The sequence below is a fragment of the Tachyglossus aculeatus genome, unplaced genomic scaffold (genome assembly GCF_015852505.1).
Source record: "Tachyglossus aculeatus isolate mTacAcu1 unplaced genomic scaffold, mTacAcu1.pri scaffold_181_arrow_ctg1, whole genome shotgun sequence".
Taxonomy (NCBI): domain Eukaryota; kingdom Metazoa; phylum Chordata; class Mammalia; order Monotremata; family Tachyglossidae; genus Tachyglossus; species Tachyglossus aculeatus.
The window spans coordinates 288,065-304,100 of record NW_024044901.1 but is presented as its reverse complement, the minus strand read 5'-3'; the positions used below and the strand labels follow the sequence as shown (position 1 = coordinate 304,100).

The following is a 16,036-nucleotide window of genomic DNA, read 5'->3' as shown; positions in this document are numbered from 1 at the left end:
GGAGGGGAAAGAGGGGGGGAAAAGTCTTGTCCACGTGGGACCATCCTGCTTAACATTAGCAAGGTGCCAAAGGTTAGTTCTGCCCTGTGAATATTTGGGTCAGAAGAAGGATTTGCCTCTCGAGGATTCCTTTCAAATGATGTGCAGACTTGTCTCAGGCAGATGCTTTCCCCTTCAATGGTCCCCAGACACACACAGGAGGATTCCCCATGTCTCCTGTCCCATGTTATGCTCCCTTGTTCCTGCAAGCCAAAGCTTCTCCCTTCTCCCACCCTCCACCTCCACTCTCTCCAGCCCTCTGCTCAGCTGCCTCCCCCAATGCCTTTACTGCAGGTACAGCTGCTTCCTCAGGGTGCTGTAGATTTCCGGGTTGACCTTCCTCACCTGGCCTTCCCAGACCAGCTCGGCCTCCACCATCTGCCTGGTCACCTGTGGAGAACTCCCGGAGGGTCAGGTCGCGGGGAGGGGTGACTCCCCAGGGGAATCCTTATCCCCATTTACCCCCTGGGAATTCTGGGTCATGGCAACCTAGCTGAGAGGGTCACAGAAACGAGGGTGGGGAGGGGAGTCATCTAAGGGAGAGATAGGAGCTGGGGTGGGGAGGTTGGATGCCTGAGTTCTAGATAGGGCAGATGAACTTAACTTTGGATACCAAGGTCCAGACCGAGGCACCGAGATGGCAACTTTTCAGTGAGAGTAAAGGGGCACAAAGGTGGCAGGAGCTTCACTGTGAGGCCAAAGGGAACGGGGCTGGAAAGGGGTGGGGGCAGATGACCCAGAAGTAACAGGTCAGAGAGATTCAATCTGGGGTCTTTCCAGCCCCACTCAGTGGAAGCTCTGGGGTTTCACTGGAGCCACGGGGATGGGGGCGGGGGGCGGAGGTGAGGCTTTTGGGGTGGGAAAACTGGCCCCATCCCCCAGTGGCTGGGATCTGGGGTGGGGGACCACTGGCAGTAGGGTGACCACCGATGGCACTCAAGAATACCAGACATCCCTTTGCCAATCTCTGCTCTCCAACCCACCAGTACTCGACAGGGGACAGACCAGCTGAAAACTGGATTGTCTGTTATACAACCGAATGAATGGCCACCCTTACCGGCTCCCATCACTCCTATAAGGGCTAGCGACTTGGCATCCTCAGCACGGGAGTGGGGTACTGAATCTGGTTGCATCTTCAGCAGGGAAGAATCTGGTGCAAGCAGACTCATGCATCCTCTCCACCCCATCTGGGTGTGCACTCCCTTTCTTCGCACCCATGTGCTTTTTGGGGAGGGCTAGCCACCTGGGCAATGGCATGCTAAAAAAGCTCTGGATGGACACAGGTGGAGAGGGGATGGACCGAAAAGGTCCTGGGTACTGATGTCAGGGCCGGTGGTTTGGCCGAGCTGGGCTTTCTAAAGAGAATCAGTTCTAGGACAGCTGGCTGAAACACTAATTTGAGGGAAGGGAGACACTGCTGGAGGTAATATGGTCTGGTGGAAGGAGCATGGTTTGAGGAATCAGAAAAGGGTTTTGCTGCTCTGATGGGTGACTTCAGGCAAGTCATTTCACCTCTCTCTGTCTCAGTGTCCTCTGCAAAAGGGGGATGGTTCTCCCAACTTCACTGGGTTATTGTGAAAATATAATGAGAATATTGACATGAAAGGCCTCTGGGAAGATAAATGCACTGTACCTACTCAAGGCACGATCAGGGGAGAGCAAAGTGCCGGGACTGGGGGAGGGCCTTTTGCTGGAAACTCCAGGCTGGGGTGGTAAATGCTGGACGGGGGCAGGGAGCCCTGAGGCCCCCCGGTCTTTGAGGAGGGAATGGAGGGAAGAGACCGGAGCACAGGACTGGGTGGCGGGAGGGAGTTGGGTGACTCTTCACATCAGTCAGGAGGTCCAGAATATTACTTTTCCCCGTGATGAAGACGTCCAGCAGAGTCTGGATGAAACAGGAGCCTTCCTTAACGTTCCGGTAAGCGATGTACCCTGAGAGACGTGAGCAGAACGAGCCTGTTGGCCTCGGAACTGGAGCAGTCCCAATGCTCTGGGCCAAAGACTTTTCTATCTTGCTGATACTCCTAAACACTGGGTCCCTCAGGGCCCATTTAATAATAATAACGATGGTATTTAAGTGCTTAGTATGCGCGAAGCACTGTTCTAAGTGCTGGGGGCAGATCCAAGGTGATCAGGCTGTCTCACGTGGGGCTCACTGTCTTCATCCCCATTTTACAGATGAGGTAACTGAGGCACAGAGAAGTGAAATGACTTGCCCAAAGTCACACAGCTCACAAGCGGTGGAGTCGGGATTAGAACCCATGACCTCTGACTCCCAAGCCCGTACTCTTTCCACTGAGCCACGCAATCCCGGCTCCTCCACTTGTCTGCTATTTGGCCTTGGGCACGTCACTCCACTTCTCTGTGCCTCACTTAAATCATCTGTTAAATGAGGCTTAAGACTCTGAGCCCCATGTGAGACAGGAGCTTTGTCCAGCCTGATTTGCTGGCATTCACCCCAACGCTTAGTACAGTGCCTTGCATAGAGTAAGTGCTTAACAAGTGCCATAATAATAATTATTATTCTCTCGGCCTCAGTTACCTCAACTGTAAAATGGAAAACACCCACTCTCCGCCCTCAGACTGTGAGCCCCATGTGAGACAGGGACTGTGTCCAACCTGATTGCCTTGTAGCTACCCCAGTGCTTAGAACAGTGCTTGGAACATAGTAAGTGCTTAACAGATACCACTTGTCAGCTGTATGACTTTGCTGAAGTCACTTAACTTCTCTGGGCCTCAGTTACCTCATCTGTATTAAAATGGGGATTAAGACTGTGAGCCCCACGTGGGACAACCTGATTACCTTGTATCTACCCCAGCGCTTAGAACAGTGCTTGGCACATAGTAAGTGCTTAACAAATGTTATCATTATTGGGAGCAGCACGGCTTAGTGGAAAGAGCACGGGCTTGGGAGTCACAGGTCTTGGGTTCTAATCCCTGCTCCACCGCTTAGCGTTTAACAGATACCATCGTTATTATTTTTATTCTATGCTCCTGGGCTGGGGAACAATTGGACCCGTCATTCTCCTCTACCCACTCCCCGTTATGCCCCATGTCCCCATCCTGATATGGGTTTTTGGATTTGGGGTTTTTCCAAAGCCTCAATGCTGTCTAATCTGTTCTGACCGTTTATCTCCCTCTCTTCTTTCTGCTCTTGCTCTCATTCATCCATTCAATCATATTTATTGAGGGCCTACTGTGTGCAGAGCACTGTACTAAGGGTTTGGAAAGTACAATTTGGCAAAAAATAGAGACAATCCCTACCCAACCACGGTCCCACCCATTCCTGGAGCCAGGAGCCTGTTGGCCTCCCTCTCTCTCTGCCCAGGATCTATGCTAGTTGGAGGTATGTAGGACATTGCCTGGGATCCCCAAGGTCGAGGAAGTGGTGGGTGGCAGTGGGAGCCCTTACCTTCCACAGTGGAGTAGACATGCAGGGTGTCCGTGAAAGTTGGGATCTTTGGAAGCTCCTGAAACATGGTGGTCAGGACCTGCTCTGTCCTCAGCATCTCGCCTGTGTCCTTCTGGTCTGAAACCCCCAGCACAGAGATTATTTTCAGAACCACTTTGCTCTTAACTGTCTGACCAGCTATACAGAAGGTTTAAGAATAGGGAGTTGCGTCGATTTGGAGTCGAAGACGCCGGCGCGTGCTATGTGGCACAGCCCTGGGGACATAGGTCTTGGCTGTCTGGACTAGACTCCTGGTTTCTTTCAGCCCAGGGCTCCAAAAAGACCTGAGGGTTTCCACATGGGGCTGAAAGGAGTTAGGATCCAAGCAGGGCTGATAGACGACTGGAGGAATGGGGCATACACATTCTGTACTGGATAATAGCGGGGAGAGTCAGAGGGAGGGGAAACACATTCTCTGTCTCCAAGGGCTGAACTGATGGTCTGGCCGGGGAGATGAAAGACACCCCCCTGCCCCTTCCAAGGCATAAACCAAGAAGCGGGCTGAGAACACATGAAGGGACAAGGATCGGAGACATAAATGGGCAACTACAGAGGGACCTAAGTGCGGGGGGATGGGTCTGAGGCCATCAGAATAGACTAGCTGGAGGTCCGAGCTGAAGGCCCAAAGGTGGTGGCTGTGGTGGTGGCCCAGAGGCTAGGAGAGCTAGGGTGCCCAGCCTACCCACTTTGCCCATCTCCTGCCACAGGAGTGTAGAGGGGCCCCGACTGACCCCCACGGCAGGCCTGCAGGATGAACACTTTGGGTTTGCCCAGGAGTGCCCGGTAGGTCTTGTTAGTCAGGATATCATACAGCTCCTCCAGTTCCACCACCTGCCCATCTGCCCCTAGCAGGCGTCCCTCCTTCCCGTGAGCCATGAGCACCACGAAGTAGCGGCTTATGGGGTCTGTCCGCTTTTCCATCTCCTCTCTGAAATGCACCAGTTCGTCCCAAAAGCCCTAAAAAGAGAGGGAAGGAAGGAGGGATGGAAGGCAGGAGAGGGAAGGAGGGAGGGAGAAGGACAGACTGAGAGGGGTTAACCTACCTCTCCAGGTTCTGGAGGGTGCAATAATAATAACAATCATGGTGGTATTTGTTAGGCCCTTACTATGTGTCAAGCACTGTTCTAAGTGCTGGACTAGATACAAATTAATCCAATTGAACACAATCCCTGTCCCACATGGGGTTCACAGTCTAAGCAGGAGGGCGAATAGCGATCGAATCCCCATTTTACAAGTGAGGAACCTAGAAGTTAAGTGACTTGTCCTAGGTCACACAGCAGGTAAGTGGCAGAGCCAGGATTAGAACCCCGGTCATCCTACTCCCAGGCCTGGGTCCTTTCCTTTAGGCCACACTGCCCCTCATGCAAGTTGTATGCAAGGTCCCTGCCCTCATCAGACCTTGGGGGTTTCAGTCTCTCTCACTCTCTAGCCATCTTCTCGTGCCTCCCCAATGCCCCATCCCTCTACTTCCTCTGCCAAGATCGTGTTCTGAGAGTTCCAGCCAAGACAGGAACCGGCCACCCACAGGGTTGGGAAGGTGAGAGGGTACCTGAGCAGGTGGGTCCCGCTTCACAGTGCTCTCAAACCTCAGGGCCCGATACATCCTCTCCAGTGCCATAATGTCCGGCTCTGCTCCTTCTCGGCCTTTGGTGATGCACAGAGTGAGGGCGAGCCGCGCTCCTGACATGTCATAGACCATCTGCGGGGAGGAGGGTGCGTGTGGCAGAGCTGGTGGGGACGAACGGAGAGGATCTTGGTGGGAAGTCAGGGGGAACAGGGATGGAGACAGGGTGGTGAGGGTGATGAGGTACCGTGTCTGGTGGTGGGCAGGGGGTGAGTGGAAATCCACGGGGATCCACTTCCCGGGCAGATGAAGGAAAACACCCAGAACCCCTTCCTTCTCTCCCATAACTTCCAGACCTGCGTTTGCGGGGTTGCTTCCCCATCTGACAGAGGAGAGTTGGAGCGGATTTGAGTTGAGTGGGGAGGCCATGGGGTGCTGAAGACTTCCACAAAGGGAAGGTAAACTAAGGGATAGGGACAGAGGAAAAAGGGTAGGGGAAGGGGTTCTGGGGCTGGGGGCAGGCAGTGTTCTCATTCATGTCCTTTTTTGAAACCCTTCCCCGCTATGCCCTCCCTTCCCTCAACCCACACCCACCTCCTCAGAACTCATGGTGCTTTCGTCCTTGCTGGGGATGTCACAGAGAGCGGCAACCTGGATCATGAGATCGGAGAAAAAGGTGATGGCCTTTCCCCACCAGAAAGGCCATCAGGACCCGTGGAACTGGGCAGCATTGGGAGTGGCCACTCCCCTCTCCTCCCTAACCCAGTGAATAGTGGGGCTGAGGAGAGGGTCCAGGGGAGAAGACTTGGGCTTCTCCCCTCTTCTCCCACTATTCAGTATCAGGATTATTGATTGTGCTCCCTCACAGAGAAATATCTAATACCTCCAAGGCCACACTGGGGACCAAGCCCCAGGCACAAGGTATAGCTTGCAGCGGGAGAGACCTGCCAACCTGCATTTTATCTGCCCAGTGGCACCGCCAGCAAAGCTGCGGCTTGGTTCAGGTAATTGGTTTTATCATGTGGGCACAGGTCGGGTGTAGGTAAGGTTCGCTGGGGCTACAGAGGATGAGTGAAAGAGCAGCAATAGTCACTGCCATCGGGGTGCCTGGGTAAAACACTGTGGGGACTGTAGCCCCTTCTTAAGCCACTACTCTTCTTTCCCCTTCTTCCCCCTCCCCACCACCCCATTCCCTCCGCTCCTGGCCCCTCCTCTGTTCACCTTCTCTTGTCTCCTTCCTGGGCTACGTCACTCAGCCTTGAGGGGAGGGTGGCAGGACAGGCAGGGCAGAAGCCTGTGTACCAGCAGAAGGTTTGGGCTTAGGGTAAAAAAGTGGCCATCCTCCTGCTAGAGGCCTGAATTACCCACAGTATACCAGCATCCATTCAGGTCTCTAGTAGAGGGGATGGCAAGTGGAATTCTTGCCCAGCTTGGACGTGGAGAACATGCCCTTCTCCTTTCCCCTTCTTGTACCCCTCTCCTTGAAATGAAGGTGCTACACCCCATAATGCCATATCCCTTCTCCTCCTTGGGCATACCCTTTACCTAAGCCCTTGCTTGTAGCGAGGAAGAGTCAGAACCAGGGATAGAATGTGAGCTGCTGAACCGACCAGGTTGAATCTCTCATCAATCAATCAATCAATCAGTGATATTTATCATGTGCTTACTGTGTGCAGAGCACTGTATTAAGTGCTTGGGAGAGTACAATATAATGGAATTGGTAAACATGTTCCCTCTCACGTCCTCCTTCTCCCCTCCCCGCCTCCCCACACCCTCACCCCCATCATTGTGGACAGGGAACCAACTCTGTGGTACTGTACTCTCCCCAGCACTTAGTACAGTGCTCCGCACAGAATAAGTGTTTAGTAAGTGCCATTGATGATGATTATGATCCCTCAGGCTGTGGACATGCTAAATCTGGCAGTCCCTGAGCAAGCACCAGCTACCTTCTTCCTGTCACAGTGTCAATCCAGGTGGCTATGTGGGCATGTGAGGGGGCAGGATGCATGCCAAAAACTCCAAAATGGCCTCTGCTACTTTTCATCTCATGACACCCTCCAACACCCCCCAACCCCATGTAGCTCTGAACCCCAGTCCCGCCACCCGACTCAGACAGAAGCACAACTGGACAAAGGAGGGCGGAGGTGGGTCCAGGATGGTGGCCCGGGGGGTGGTGGTGGGGACTGGAGTGCAGCAGAGTTGCTTCCAAAAGTAGAGTAAAACCCAGAGCCTGGTGGCTACTCTGGCACCCTCCAGCACATGTACAGAAAGTTGCCAGTGCCTGGTCTAGATCCCCAGCGACAGGCTGGAGGCAGAGACCCAGCAGGGGAGGAGATCAGTGGCTAATCTGTAATGGAAAAGGTGCCGAGACTCTCTTTGTAAATTTTCAATCAGTAATGACTTGGAACATACAAGAGTACTATGGTTCGGACTATCAAGGACAATGATACTGCCACTGAGACAGTCATAATGAGTCGATTCCAAAGAGCAGCCAACTAGACGAATCCTGAATGGGGATTAGCTATTTAAAACATCTAAGATGCTCACCAATCTAAAATTTAGGCGTTATTTTGATCTTCAGAACCAAGTGGCCAGCCCAGAGGTTCCAGGATGGGCACGTATGGATCCCTGGAGAAGACTCTCTCTGACCACACGATAGGGAAAGGGGAGCAGTTCCTTACCCCGCAACCACCCCTTCCCCACAAATGCAAGCTGCAAAGACTCCAAAGCCCCTGGAGATCCCCAAACCTCCCTGTCCTGGTCCCAACCCAAAACCCAGTCCCAAGGAGAGGGACCTAGGGGCTCGTTGTGCTTTAGCCTTCATGAAAGTTGGGGGAGAGAAGGAGAAGAAAGAACGCTTTTGTTGAGGTCCCGGGGAGAGGGCGTGCGGGTAAATAAATACTCACTCCTCGCTCAGCCAAGAACAGTCTTTCCTGGTGGGTGAACGGGGAGTCTTGAGAGTGGTCTCGTCCGTGTAGTTCTGTCAGGTGTCCTTGGGAAGAATCCCTGTCCCTTTCCCGGTCCTGGGGAGCTGGCTGATTTGTCTGGGTGAAGCTTGGAGAAGACCCAGAGCCCGTCTGCCTATTGGGAGAAATTGCTCCCTGGCTCTGCTCGTTGTGTAACAGCTGAGCAGAGGGAACACGCCCAACACCAGCCCACTCCCCTGACACCCACCCCTGCAGCTGAGTCTTGGCAGGGCTCCCAGGGCTGCACTGGGTCCCACTGGCTTGGGGACTGGGCCAGGGAAATGCATTTGGCGAGTAGGACCCGAAGCTGCCCCAGCGGGGTCATTGAGTTTGAGGAGATTGTGGGTGGGCAGTTTATGTATGACCTTGTCCAGTCCTCCTCCTCCTCTTCCTCCATGACTCCTGTTGTTACTGTTGGATCCACAGAGAGTTAATGACACTGCCCTGGGCTTGCCAGGACGTGGATTCATTCATTCAATCGTATTTATTGAGCGCTTACTGTGTGCAGAGCACTGTACTAAGCGCTTGGGAAGTACAAGTTTGCAACATAATGGATGATATACCTTGACCAAACGAACTGGACACTGTCCAAGCAGCCATTTCCTTTTTACTCCGCAGACATGAACAGAAAGTTGGAATGCTCCCCTTGACCCAAGGAAAACAGTCAGACCAACTTCCCCATTAGATTGCTTCTCCTGGGTGCATATGACATACAGAGCCCTGAACTAGTAATGATAATAATAATAATAGTGGTATTTGTGAAGTTCTTACTATGTACCAGGCACTGTAATAATTATGGCATTTTGTTAAGTGCTTACTATGTGCAAAGCACTGTTCTAAACGCTGGGGCAGATACAAGGTAATCAGGTTGTCCCACGTGGGGCTCACAGTCTTAATCCCCATTTTTACAGATGAGGTAACTGAGGCCCTGAGAAGTTAAGTGGCTCGCCCAAGGTCATGCAGCAGACAAGTGGCCAACTAGGCACTTTGAAATATACACTAGAGCTTTTACTCTCCTGACACATCGGAAATAGGGACAGGAAGTTCTGGAAAGTGAGAGGTGGTTTGTGAGCTAGGATACGAGGATTTTTCTATATGGTACTTGGAGAAAAACATGGGAACACAGAGATAGCCTTAGGAAGAGATATAGCTGGTGAATATAAACTCCCACAGGTCAGTCAGTCGATCAAACATTTTTATTGAGTGCTTACCGTGTGCAGGGTACTGTACTAAGCCCTTGGGAGAGTACAATAAAACAGTAAGCAAATACATTCCCTACCCACAGTGAGCTTACGGGTTAGATAAGGAGACAGACATTAATATAAATAAATAAATTGCAGCTCTGTACCTAACTGCTGTGGGGCTGGGAGGGGGGAATGAATAAAGGGAGCAAGTCAGGACAACGCAGAAGGGAGTGGTAGAAGACGAAAGAAAGGCTTAGTCAGGGAAGGCCTCTTGGAGATGTGCCTTCGATCAGGTTTTCAAGAGGGGGAGAGTAATTGCCTGTCAGATAAGAGAAGCAAAGGTGTTGCAGGCCAGAGGCAGGACGTGGGGAGAGGTTGGCGGTGAGATAGAGGAGATGGAGGTACAGCGAGTAGGTTAGCATTAGAGGAGCAAAGTGTGCGGGCTGGGTTGTAGTGGAAGAGTAGTGAGGTGAGGGAGGAGGGAACAAGGTGATTGAGTGCTTTAAAGCCAGTGGTGCGGAGTCGGGGAGTGCAGTGCAGACTCTTGGGACATGAGAAGCAGTGTCGCTCAGTGGAAAGAGCCCGGGCTTGAGAGTCAGAGGTCAGGGGTTCAAATCCCGGCTCCGCCGATTGTCAGCTGTGTGACTTTGGGCAAGTCACTTAACTTCTCTGTGCCTCAGTTCCCTCATCTGGAAAATGGGGTTTAAGACTGTGAGCCCCACGTGGGACAACCTGATCACCTTGTATCCCCCCAGCGCTTAGAACAGTGCTTTGCACATAGTAAGCGCTTAACAAATACCATTATTATTATTATTAAGGCCTCATTCTATCCCATTAGCCTCCTCAGAAGTCCCATGTGCTTATTAATTTGCAGCTGATTTATTTATCACAGGTTTTTTATTTGTGCTAATTTTCTCACTCTTAACTGTTTCATATCTACGTTGACCATCTCTCTCACATGTGTGCAGAGCACTCAGAGTACTGTACTTGGGAGAGTACGATACAATAGACACCATCCCTCCCCACAAAGAGCTCACAGTCTAGATTGAAAAGCTCCTTGAGAGTAGGTATAATATCTCTCATTTTTTTCAGATGTTTCCCCAGAGTTTAGTCTAGCTCTTTGAACATAGTAAAGGCTCAATAAATAATAATAATAATGATGGCATTTGTTAAGCACTTACTATGTGCAAAGCACCATTCTAAGCGCTGGGGGAGATACAAGGTGATCAGGTTGACCCATGTGGGGCTCACAATCTTAATCCCCATTTTACAGATGAGGTAACTGAGGCTCAGAGAAGTTAAGTGACTTGCCCAAGGTCACACACAAGACATGTGGCAGAGGCAGGATTCGAACCCTTGACCTCTGACTCCCAAGCCTGGGCTCTTTCCACTGAGCCAGGCTGAAATGCTATAAAGTGTGGGCACACTTTTCCTCCTTACTCCCAATAATAATAGTAGTAATGGCATTTGTTAAGCGCTTACTATGTGCAAAGCACTGCTCTAAGTGCTGGGGAGGTTACAAGGTGATCAGTTTGTCCCACGGGGGGTTCACAGTCTTAATCCCCATTTTCCAGATGAGGTAACTGAGGCACAGAGAAGGTAAGTGACTTGCCCAATGTCACACAGCTGACAATTGGCAGAGCAGGGGTTTGAACCCACGACCTCTGACTCCAAAGCCCGTGTTCTTTCCATTGAGCCACTCTCTCAGAGCAAGATTCCAGTTTGCAAATACAATCCATAAGGCATTCAGTGAATGAGAGAAATGAGTCAAGGAGAATAACAATAATAATAATAATAATAATGGTATTTGTTAAGCACTTGCTATGTGCCTGTCACTGTACCAAGTGCCGGGGTGAATATGAGCAAGTCGGGTTGGACACAGTCCCTGTCATTCATTCATTCAATCGTATTTATTGAGAGCTTACTGTGTGCAGAGCACTGCATTAAGCGCTTGGGAAGTACAAGTTGGCAACATATAGAGACGATCCCTACCGAACAGAGGGCTCACAGTCTAGAAGGGGCTCACTTGGGGCTCACAGTCTCAATCCCCATTTTCCAGATGAGGTAACTGAGGCCCGGGGAAGTGAAGTGATTTGCCCAAGGTCACCCAGCAGAGAAGTGGGGGAGCCGGGATTAGAACCCATGACCTTCTGACTCCGGCCTTTATCCACTACACCAGGCTGCTTCTCATAATTCCATCGTCAGTCAGTCAATCGTACTTATTGAGCGCTTAGTGTGTGCGGAGCACTGTACCGAGGACTTGGGAGAGTACAATACAACACCATAACAGACACTTTCCCGGCCCACGGTGAGCTTACAGTCGAGAGGGGGAGACAGACAGTGATATAAATAAATAAAATGACAGATATGAACATAAGTGCTGTGGGGCTTGGACAGGGGATGAATAAAGTCAGGGCAATGCAGAAGGGAGCGGAAGAAAATGAAAAGAGGGCTTCATTGAAGTAGACTAGGGATAGGGGAAAATAATAGAGTATAAGGATATTTACATAAGTACTGTGGGGCTGAGGTGAGTATCCAAATGTTTAAGGAGCACAGTGATTACATATGCTTCCGTAAATACACCACCAACCATAAGCACTCAAGCAAACTTCCCTTGACCCTTGCCTTACCTATAAAGCTAATAAAGGAAGGGCTAAATTTGAAGGGCCTCAGTGGGAGAGCCGGCCTGGTAAGTAGACTCACTGAGAGATGGTGAGAGCTGTCTGGGGGCCCCAGGAGATCACGACACATGAGGAAGTTTTCCCTTCAAAAGGCAAGATCAGAGTCCTGTGCCCAGCGAGTGAGTTTTCATCATCCCCCTGGAGTTCGGCTTTCATCTGAGATATCTCCCTCAGCAGAATATATGGAGGCCAGGGAAGAGACCAGGCACTGAGTGTTTATTTTCCTCTAACAAAGAGCTCTGGGAGCCATGGTCGCGGGGTCCCAGGGGCCCAGAAACTCCTGCTTATAGTCCTGCCACGAGCCCCGCTCCTGCCCACGCTGCCTCTGTGGGTGAGGACGCAGCGCTCCTGCCTTGGAGCCCCGGCGGCCCTGTGTCCCTCTTCCCCCTTCCCCCTTAGGTTGCCACCCAAAGGAGACAAGGGTCGGCAGAAGAGCCTAACCCCGTGGGGACAGAGCCCTGGACCAAGACCGACCTTCCAGGTTAGAACTTAGTTTTCCATAGGAACAATGCAATAGATGGGGGATTGGTTCTTGAAACAAGCTTAGAAATCCCATCTTTACCAAAGTTACCTAGAATTGTGTACTCAGTCAATTGTAGATGAGCAATATAGCTACACTAATGTCTTTATACTGAGTCAGAGAAGTGTGTATCTCTTGCTCTCTATTTGATATATTCATTCATTCGTTTGTATTAAGTGCTTACTGTGTGCAGAGCACTTTTCTGTTCTAAGTGCTTGGGAGAGTACGATACAACAGTAAACAGATACATTCCCTGCCCACAGCAAATGTGTATACACACACACACACACACACACACACATATTTATATACACTGTAAGGGTATACCAAGGTATACTGCAAGTTATTTTGCAAGATTTTGCAAGTCTCTCTTCAGTGCAGATATTCCATAGTCCTGCACTCATGGAAGGACCGTGTTTCTCTTCTCTCCCAGTACTCCCCTTGGTAGGTTCAAGCAGCTCAGCCCTAAACCCTCACCTGTGGGGGGCAGCAGGTGTGGAGGGGGGGTAGGATTGAGGTGGGGTGGGGTAGGAAGTGTTGAGCAGATTCAGGACTGCACCCCTCCCAGGTATGCACCTGTGGAGGTCACACCCTCAGCCCAGACCTGCCTCCCTCCATCCACCATCTATTCTGACATGTAATTTCTGCTACACGGAAAGCACTGGCACATAATAACGCCAATGCTTGATTTAATACCTTGGGTTGCTCAAAGTCTGTATAATTATCTATGTATCTTTATGGGCTTATTATATATTTGTTTCTGCCCGTGTTACATTGTACCTCCTCCATAAGCCTGATAAATCTGAAAGGTGTATATTTAACTTGGTAGGCCTAGGGCGTATCCAGCCAAGTTTAGCAAGGAATGATTCACAGATGGTAAGAACTGCCAACCGGGGTAGATCAGTGATTAGAAATCTTTAAAAAGATATCCCAGGCAACATCATAAACAGTGAGATGAAAGGCTCACTAGCATTAGCAGCGTGGCTTAGTGGAAAGAGCTCGGGCTTGGGAGTCAGAGGTCCTGGGTTCTAATCCCGCCTCTGCCACTTGTCAGCTGTGTGACTTTGCTGAAGTCACAACTTCTCTGGGCCTCAGTTACCTCATCTGTATTAAAATGGGGATTAAGACTGTGAGCCCCACGTGGGACAACCTGATTACCTTGTATCTACCCCAGCGCTTAGAACAGTGCTTGGCACATAGTAAGTGCTTAACAAATGTTATCATTATTGGGAGCAGCACGGCTTAGTGGAAAGAGCATGGGCTTGGGAGTCACAGGTCGTGGGTTCTAATCCCTGCTCCACCGCTTAGCAGCTGTGTGACTTTGGGCAAGTCACTTAACTTCTCTGCACCTCAGTTATCTCGTCTGTAAAAAGGAGGATTAAGACTATGAGCCCCACGTGGGTCAATCCAATTACCTTGTCTCTATCCCAGCGCTTAGAACAGTGCTCGACAAATAGTAAGCGCTTAACAAATACCATCATCATCATCATTAGCACAGTCCTTATCTATCAACAGGACTACCTCCTGAGGAACATTAACTTGTCCAAACTAAGATGTGTGTGCATGTATTCAAGTAACTCTTGGTCTCAGGTAGTTGCTTAGTTTCCTTCATGATAGTTTCCTTAGTTGAGAGGATTTTGCAAACACCTATAAATCAAGATATTACAAGCTAGATGACAAGCATTTTTCCTCCTGGTAATTAGCCAGGCAGCAGGAAAGTAGGTTGTATAAACACCTCAACCTCTTCGGGTCTCTTTTCTAGGTTGCAAGATAAGCATCAGGTCATTTGAATGGCAGAGTCTTTCCCTTCAGTTGACTCCTCATGTTTCTCTCACACATCAATCTGTAAATCAATGGATGGCATTTATTGAAATCCTACTGTGTGCAGAGCACTATACTAAGCGCTTGAGAGAGTGCAATACAACAGAGTTGGATGGAAACGTTCCTTATCTACAAGGAGCTTACAGTCTGGAGTTGGGGGACAGACATGAAAATAAATTACAGATGTGGACATAAGCGGTGCGGGGCTGAGGGTGCGGTGAATATGAAGTGCTCAAAGGGAACAGATCCAAGTGCATAGGTGACACACAAGGGAAAAGGAGTAGGGGAGATGAGGGCTTGGGGCAGGAGCTCAGATGGCAGTCTCTCTGGGCCTTGGGAGCTGATAAGGTGAGACAAATTAGAAAATAATTTGCCTACCTGCCACCACCTAGCACCCAAATGTACACTCCACATTGAGAATCAGGGTAGATATGTGACCTGGGCCCAGAACATTAGGAATCAAACTGCCTGAAGTTTGAGTAAACCTCTGGTATCAGCTGAAAATGGACTGGACAAGGATTATGTTCACGCTGTTTCTACAGATGAAGCTGGAAATGAATTCCATCTATTAGCATTGAAGCTTTGCTCACCTCTGCACACCTTCTCAGTGAATACTAATAATAACCATAATAACTGTGGTATTTGTTAAGTACTCACTGTGTGCCAAATGCTGTATTAAGTGCAGGGGGGAGATCTGAGATAATCAGGTCAGACACAGTCTCTGTCCCAGATGGGACTTGGACATAAGAGGAGGTCAGTAAGAGAGGCAAACAGCTGCTCTCTGGTGAGCTGAAAGCCACTGACCGCAAACAAAGGGGACAGATGAAATGTTTTTAAGATACAGTAAAATTGTTTCAGACAATGTGATTTTACATCTAAGTTCTGTGTGGCACAGAGACCAGCCTGACATGCTGAAAACAAGAAAATACTGGTAATTTCTAGTAGAAGCTTTGAGAAGGTCATGAGATTAAGAAACCAAATTGTAAAACATGCTAGACGCTGGAAACAGCAACTCTATTGGAACTACAAAGTACAATATTTGTACAATGAATCAATCAATCATATTTATTGATTCCTTACTGTGTGGCGAGCACTGTAACAAGCACTTGGGAAAGTGTGATACTGCAGAGTTGGTAGACATGTTCCCTGCCCACAGTGAGCTTACAGTCTAGAGGGGGAATTCATTTTTAGAAGCTCTAGTGGGATTTTTCTAAATTCTTTGCAGTTAAAATGATGTTCACATTGACTAGACAATTCTAGGATAAACTTTATTTGCCTCTGCTTTAAGGACTGTCAAGAAGACTGGGGAGAATCTTTGAAGGGGAGCTGTGCCTAGATTGGGTCAACCTGAAATTGCCCCCCCTCCCTCCCTCTGCCCTACCCCCTTCCGCTCCCCACAGCACTTGTATATATTTGTACATATTTATTACTCTATTTATTTTATTTGTACATATTTACTATATTTTATTAATTATGTGTATATAGCTATAATTCTATTTATTCTGATGGTATTGGCACCTGTCTACTTGCTTTGTTTTGTTGTCTGTCTCTCCCTTCTGGACTGTGAGCCCGTTGTTGGGTAGGGACCATCTCTATATGCTGCCGACATGTACTTCCCAAGCACTTAGTACATTCATTCAATCGTATTTATTGAGTGCATACTGTGTACAGAGCACTGTACTAAGCGCTTGGGAAGTACAAGTCAGCAACATATAGAGACAGTACTTATTGAGTGCTTACTGTGTGCAGAGCACTGTACTAAGCACTTGTAATGATGGCATTTGTTAAGCGCTTTCTACGTGCCAAGCAC

At 49.6% G+C, this 16,036-nt stretch overlaps 1 protein-coding gene across 1 annotated transcript; it reads right to left on the bottom strand.

Annotated features, from left to right (window-relative positions):
• Window positions 1-301: 301 nt before the first annotated feature.
• Window positions 302-5,689, bottom strand: LOC119923380 (caspase-14-like). Its single transcript, XM_038742799.1, has 6 exons — window positions 5,649-5,689; window positions 5,040-5,189; window positions 4,222-4,447; window positions 3,452-3,568; window positions 1,868-1,971; window positions 302-429 (listed from the first exon to the last, which is right to left on the bottom strand). The coding sequence occupies exons 1-6, from the start codon at window positions 5,661-5,663 to the stop codon at window positions 325-327; spliced, it is 717 nt and encodes a 238-aa protein (XP_038598727.1). The 5' UTR covers window positions 5,664-5,689; the 3' UTR covers window positions 302-324.
• Window positions 5,690-16,036: the final 10,347 nt, after the last annotated feature.

Bases quoted from the DNA above. Each gene is read 5' to 3' on its own strand.
- LOC119923380 (XM_038742799.1), bottom strand. The intron at 3,569-4,221 runs GTCAGTCGGGGC...TGGGGGTTTCAG, and splicing joins CCTGCAGGCCTGCCGTGGGG to ACCAGAAGGACACAGGCGAG. The intron at 430-1,867 runs GTGAAGAGTCAC...AGTTCTCCACAG, and splicing joins TTCTGGACCTCCTGACTGAT to GTGACCAGGCAGATGGTGGA.